Genomic DNA, 6,025 nt, shown 5'->3' with positions numbered 1-6,025 from the left:
TTTGTTAGTGTCTCCAGTCCCTGTCTAATTTTTTTATTTTTTGTTAAGATTTTGTTTTTGAAGTAATCTCCGCACCCAACGAGGGGTTCGGACTCACAATCCCGAGATCAAGAGTCACGAGTTCCCCCGACCGAGCTGGCCAGGCGCTCCTCCAGCCCCTGTTTTAAACTTCTAGAACAAATAGCTGCATCCAAAACAACATGGTATTATTTTCTGTGTGTGGTTTCTAGAATTTACATAAGTGATGTCCGACTCTACAAGATATATTCTATAACTGGCCTTTTCCACCATGTGGTCATTGGATTTTTCTAGCTGCAGCCATGTCAAAATATATAGCTTCAGGTCATTTTTTACAAGATTTTATTTATTTATTTATTTGAAAGAGAGAGAGAGAGAAAGCAGGAGCAGGGGGAGAGGCAGAGGGAGAGGGAGAAGCAGGCTCCCCGCCAAGCAGGGAGCCTGATGCGGGGCTCCATCTCAGGACCCCGGGATCATGACCTGAGCCGAAAGCAGACGCTTAACCGACTGAGCCACCCAGGCATCCCAGCAGGTCATTTGTTTTTAACTGCGTGAACATATCCTAGTTTACCCACTTAAACAGACTGAAGGCAATGGGATGAGTGGTAAAAAGAGAGACAGCCATGGTTTCATTCCCAGCACCCAGCCTTACTTGCTGTGTCTGCTGAAGGCGTCCCCCCTGCCCCTGCGCCCGACCCCGTTCTGGATTAGCCATGGGGATACCCCACCCTCCCCACCCCCGCCTCACAGGGGAGTTGTGTGGTTTGAATAAGGCAGTGTCGGAGAAAGCGCCTAAAAGCACCGTCTAGCACATACCAAGTTCATTACTACTAGTTCCCCTGTTGATTAGCAGGGAGGGGCAATACTGGAAGACTAGATTCAGTGTGATGGAATGCTTTAAAATATTTTCTCTTTTAGGGGTGCCTGGGTGGCTCAGTCAGTTGGGCATCTGCCTTTGGCTCTGGTCATGATCTCAGGGTCCTGGGATAGAGCCCCGTGTTGGGCTCCCTGCTCAGCGGGGAATCCTGCTTCTCCCTCTGCCCCTGCCCCCCCACCTTGTGCTTTCTCTCTCTCTCTCTCTCAAATACATAAAACCTTTAAAAATAAATATTTTCATTTTTCAAGAAGGTTCATCTCTTTTACAGACTGAAGATATTTAGCCATGCAATCTACAGTCAGCACACGGATCCACTCCAGCCCAGGACCAAGGCACACGAGTCCCAGCACATTCGAGCATTGCCTCTCCCAGTGCAGGACAGTCAGGCGGGGCTGCCCTCCACTTCCCAAACACGCTGCTTCGCCTTCAGGTCTCTCTGCTCAGAGGACCTGCCCTTCCCCTGGCTGCAGCCTGTCTGGTCCCAGGCTCACGGCCAGTTCCTCCAGGGCAGCTTCCCCTGGCCAGGGGGTACTGACTGGAGTAGGAACTCCCGTGGCCTTGGGTCTGGGGAGGTCTGGTACAGACAACCCCGTGGAAGAGGCTGTCACCGAGAATCATGTGAAACCCTCACTTCCTCTGTGTCGTGCAGGCTCCCTACCACAAGCACCGAAGCAGAGGGGCAGGCAGGCAGCACACGGCCCGGCAGCCAGAGTGCCAGCCCAGCGATGGTCCCTGAGGTAAGTGCTGCTGCCCAGCAGGTCGGTGGGGACGCATGTATGTGGCTCAGAGCCCAGAGTCCCGGACACCAGGGGAAAGTCAGGACTGGGCCCCCGAGCCCGGGGCCACCAGAGGGTTGGGTGAGTAGACAGACCACGCAGCAGTTGTGGTAGAAGGAGCCCTGGGACAGGGAATCGGGAACCCACCTTGGCCCCCAGCTTGTGTATGACCACGAGCGAGTCCCCTGTCCTGTCTGGCTTTGGCGCCTCATCTGCAGAGCACGGGAGGTAGAGCCTCTCCCCTGACGGCCTCCAAGGCTGCCTTTAGCTCTGACTTAGAGCTCACTCTTCCATGCGGGACTGAACTGGCACTGAGAAGGCTCGCGGCTCTGGGGCGGTTTGCAGGCTGATGGGGTAAGGGATTATGACTAGAGCTCGGTTGGGGGAGCCCCCAGTGGGTGGCAGGTGGCCTCCATGTTTGGGAAGGAAAGAACAGGAGCTGAAAGCATGTGATTGGGGGGGGCTTCAGTGATTTGTGGAGGGGCTCCATGGGGGGCAGAAAGTTGGGGTCCCTAGGCAAGGGCCGAGAAGAGAAGTGGAGGGCCAGCGACTGACTAAGAGAGGGGACTGTGGGGAGGTGCCTGGGGAGGAAAGTGGTAGAACTAGGCGTGGCCGGGGAAACAGAAGGGTGAGTCGAGAAGAAAGAGCCAGGAGAGAGGAGGGGCCGGGGTTGGGGGGGCTCTTGGCATGGGAGGGCAGCTCTCCCTCGGGCCCACGATCCCTGGGCTGATGGGACGGCCCAGAAGGGCGAGAGAAGCAGCCTTTGAGATGAAAAGTTACCCCCCAGCCCGGGGGCGAGGGGCGGGCAGTGGTGGCCAAGGCTGGGCAGACCCAGTTCTGAGTTCTGTAGGCAAGGTCCTGGAAGGAAGGCAGGACAGTGACAGGGGATGGCCCTGGCTCAGAGAAACGCCCCAGTAGTGACAGCACGGCCTTCCCGTGGTCCGTTCCCTGCCCGCCTCCGCAGATGAGCGAACGGCAAGTGTTCCAAGGCTCCGAGCTCACCTTCCTCCTGGAAAACTGTAGCTCTTCGTATGACTACGGAGAGAACGAGAGCGACTCCTGCTGCGCCTCCCCACCGTGCCCGCAGGACTTCAGCCTGAACTTCGACCGCGCCTTCCAGCCGGCCCTGTACGGCCTCCTCTTCGTGCTGGGACTGCTGGGCAACGGCGCTGTGGCAGCCGTGCTGCTGAGCCAGCGCGCGGCCCGGAGCAGCACCGACACCTTCCTGCTCCACCTGGCCGTGGCTGACATCCTGCTGGTGCTGACCCTGCCCCTCTGGGCGGTGGATGCCGCCGTCCAGTGGGTCTTCGGGTCTGGCCTCTGCAAGGTGGCCGGGGCCCTCTTCAACATCAACTTCTACGCCGGGGCCCTGCTGCTGGCCTGCATCAGCTTCGACCGTTACCTGAGCATCGTGCATGCCACCCAGCTCTACCGCCGGGGGCCCCCGGCCCGCGCCACCCTCACCTGCGTGGCCGTCTGGGGGCTCTGTCTGTTCTTGGCCATCCCCGACTTCATCTTCTTGTCGGCCCGCCACGACGAGCGCCTCAACGCCACCCACTGTCAGTACGACTTCCCGCAGGTGGGCCGCACGGCCCTGCGCGTCCTGCAGCTGGTCGCTGGTTTCCTGCTGCCCTTGCTGGTCATGGCCTACTGCTACGCCCGCATCCTGGCTGTGCTGCTGGTCTCCAGGGGCCAGCGGCGGCTGCGAGCCATGCGGCTGGTCGTGGCGGTCGTCGTGGCCTTTGCCCTCTGCTGGACCCCCTACCATCTGGTGGTGCTGGTGGACACCCTCATGGACCTGGGGGCCTTGGGCCGCAACTGCGGCCGAGAGAGCCGTGTGGACGTGGCCAAGTCGGTCACCGCGGGCCTGGGCTACATGCACTGCTGCCTCAACCCCCTGCTCTATGCCTTTGTGGGCGTCAAGTTCCGAGACCACATGTGGATGCTGCTTACGCGCCTGGGCTGCCCCGACCAGAGAGGGCACCAGCGGCAGCCGTCGTCCTCCCGCCGGGAGTCATCCTGGTCCGAGACCACAGAGGCCTCCTACTCGGGCTTGTGAGCCTGGATGGGGGCTCTCCTTCCGCCACGCAGCCCGACTGCCCCCGCACGCCAGGCTCCTCCCTCCCGCTCCCTGTAGCCTCACGCCCCACACGCACTCCGGGGATGCCCTGGCAGCCCCAGCACCCCCGGGTCTCCCAGGGAGGCACCCCCCCCGCCCCTGGCTCTGGGGGCTACGCCACCGCTGCTCCTTAGCTGCCACCGCCCCCCACTCCCACTTCAGAGGTGGCCGCCTCGGGGCCCTTATTACCTTGGCTGCCCAGAGCCCCACAGCCCTTCTCATCCAGTAACTAGACCCTGGCCTTCCCCATGTTCGGGGAGCACAAAGCAGAAAGTATAGTAGAGGCCGTTCCTATGGGGCCTTGGCCCAGGCCTCCAACTCAGCAGCGACTGTAGCTGTGGTCCCCAAGACCTGTATATTTGCTCATGGTTTTTTTTTTTATGTCTAAAATTCTGCTTACAACTTTTCAATAAACAAGATAATCGGGCCCAGGGTGTGTTCGTCGCGCATCATCATCGCCAGCCCGGCCCAGGCTTCAGCGATGCGTGTCCCGCTCTCCTCGCCCGGCCGCGGATCTATGGCGACCAGCGCTGCTTGCGTGAAGGTCTATGTCGAGCCCCCTGTGCCCTCCTGGGTGCCCCTGCCCCTCACAGGGAAGCAGCCAAGTGCGTGGGTGCACGCTGACAGTTACCCGGACGGGCCGGCCGCTCTGTAGGCATAATTGGGGGGAGGGCCTGGAGACATGAAGACCTAGTCCCTGCCCTCCAGAAGCTTAGGCCAGCAAGGACAACCTGGTGAGTCTATGCCACGAGGCAAATGAGCAGCTCAGGGCCCGTGAACCTGGTGCTCAGAGCCCTGTGGCTGGAGCCACTGAGGAAGGCTTCCTGAAGACAGAAACGAGCAGACCTTAAGGGACAAGTGGTGTCTCCAAGGGCAAAGAGACGGAAAGACCGTGCTTCCGGGCAGAAGGGAAGGCACTGGCAGAACGTGGGAAGGCTGAAAACTGCAAAGCTTTTCGGACCCAGAAGTGCTCCCAACTGGCTAGAGTTAGGGGTTCAGCTAAGGGAAGGGTTGAAGATACTGAGACTCCACGTTGGTTTGGGATCGAGTGATGGTATCAGAGTCCTGCTAGAAGGCCACAGGCAGCTGTTCAGCAAGAGGTGATGCGGGCTTCCTCTAGGATAATGACGTTGGGATCGAAGCGAAACACTGAGATTGAGTGACTTGCTAACAGTCATTAGCACATAAGCCACCTGGAGGCATGGGGGGAGGGGGCGACGGCTGAGGTAGAACCGAGTAGAGGAAATGACTGGGGCTCCCCAGAAGGGTAGGCGGCAGGGCTACTGAGTTAAGACCGTCCCTTTGCAGGAGAGGAACCGCTGTGCTGTCAGTTCCCCCTCATGAAGCCACCAACGTGCCAGGATCCGGTTTCGCAAGTCAGCTGGGCCTTTGCCAAGACTGCAGATATGGCCGGAGGCAGGCCTGGAAAGGAGGAGCCTGAGGATTTAGCTAGGGAAGCTCCTATTAGCCTGGGCCCGCACCCAATCCCTTAGACTTGTGGTTAGGCTTCAGGTGGGGGGGCCACGAAAAGACAAGCATCTGTGAAATAAAGGAAGGCTGGAAGGAAGGGAAAGGGCAGAATAGCGCATCCTGCCCGATACAAGCTTATCAGTGATGCCCCGCGATGCTGGGGGAGTAGCGATGTTTGCGGCAAGCCGAGCAATGGGTCCCCCGAGGTGTCCACCCTCCAATCCCCAGAACTCGTGAATAGGTTACCTTACATGGCAAAAAGGTTACTGATAAGCTGACCTTAAAATAAGGTTCTCTTGAATTATCCAGGTAGGCCCACTGGCCTCACAAGCATCCTTAAAAGTGAAAGAAAGGGAAAAGGAGGGAGAGGGGGAGAGAGAGACAGAGGGAGGAAGAGAGGAGAGAGAGAGGTGGCTGGCTTGAAGGATGGAAGGGGGCCACAAACCGAGAACGCAGGTGACCTCTAGAAGTTGGACGAGACGAGGAAACAGATCCCCAGACCCCAGGGCCTCCAGAAAGAAACACAGCCCTGCCCACACCTTGACTTCAGTCCGGTGTCATCAGCGCTGACCTCCCAGGCTGTAACACGGCCCATTCGTGTTGTTTTAAGTGACTAAGAGTGCGGGGACTTGTTAGGGCAGCCCCAAGAAACGAGAACACCGCCGACCGGCTAGCTCCCAGGAGTGGGGAGGCTGCTGAGGTGCTTACGGGCAGTCACAAAATTCCCAGAGAGACCCCGAACGGAGCAGACACGTTCCGGAGCAC

At 59.0% G+C, this 6,025-nt stretch overlaps 1 protein-coding gene across 2 annotated transcripts in view; it reads left to right on the top strand.

Moving 5' to 3' along the window:
* The window catches only part of CXCR3 (C-X-C motif chemokine receptor 3), a 4,861-nt gene extending 644 nt beyond the window's left edge, over positions 1 to 4,217 (top strand). The window contains exons 1-2 of one of the 2 annotated variants that reach the window (XM_040630940.1): positions 1,488 to 1,632; positions 2,636 to 4,217. In XM_040630940.1, coding sequence (XP_040486874.1) covers positions 1,621 to 1,632; positions 2,636 to 3,730 — 1,107 coding nt within the window. In that variant the 5' untranslated portion in view covers positions 1,488 to 1,620 and the 3' untranslated portion in view covers positions 3,731 to 4,217. Of the gene's footprint in view, positions 1 to 1,487; positions 1,633 to 2,635 lie in introns of those variants that run through there. The other variant, XM_040630937.1, reaches the window with a different exon arrangement.
* The last annotated feature ends 1,808 nt before the right edge of the window (positions 4,218 to 6,025 follow it).

This window comes from Ursus maritimus, assembly GCF_017311325.1.
Source record: "Ursus maritimus isolate PB19 chromosome X unlocalized genomic scaffold, ASM1731132v1 scaffold_X1, whole genome shotgun sequence".
Classification (NCBI taxonomy): Eukaryota; Metazoa; Chordata; class Mammalia; order Carnivora; family Ursidae; genus Ursus; species Ursus maritimus.
The sequence above is the reverse complement of the archived record's forward strand: the minus strand, read 5'-3'. Positions and strand labels throughout refer to the sequence as shown.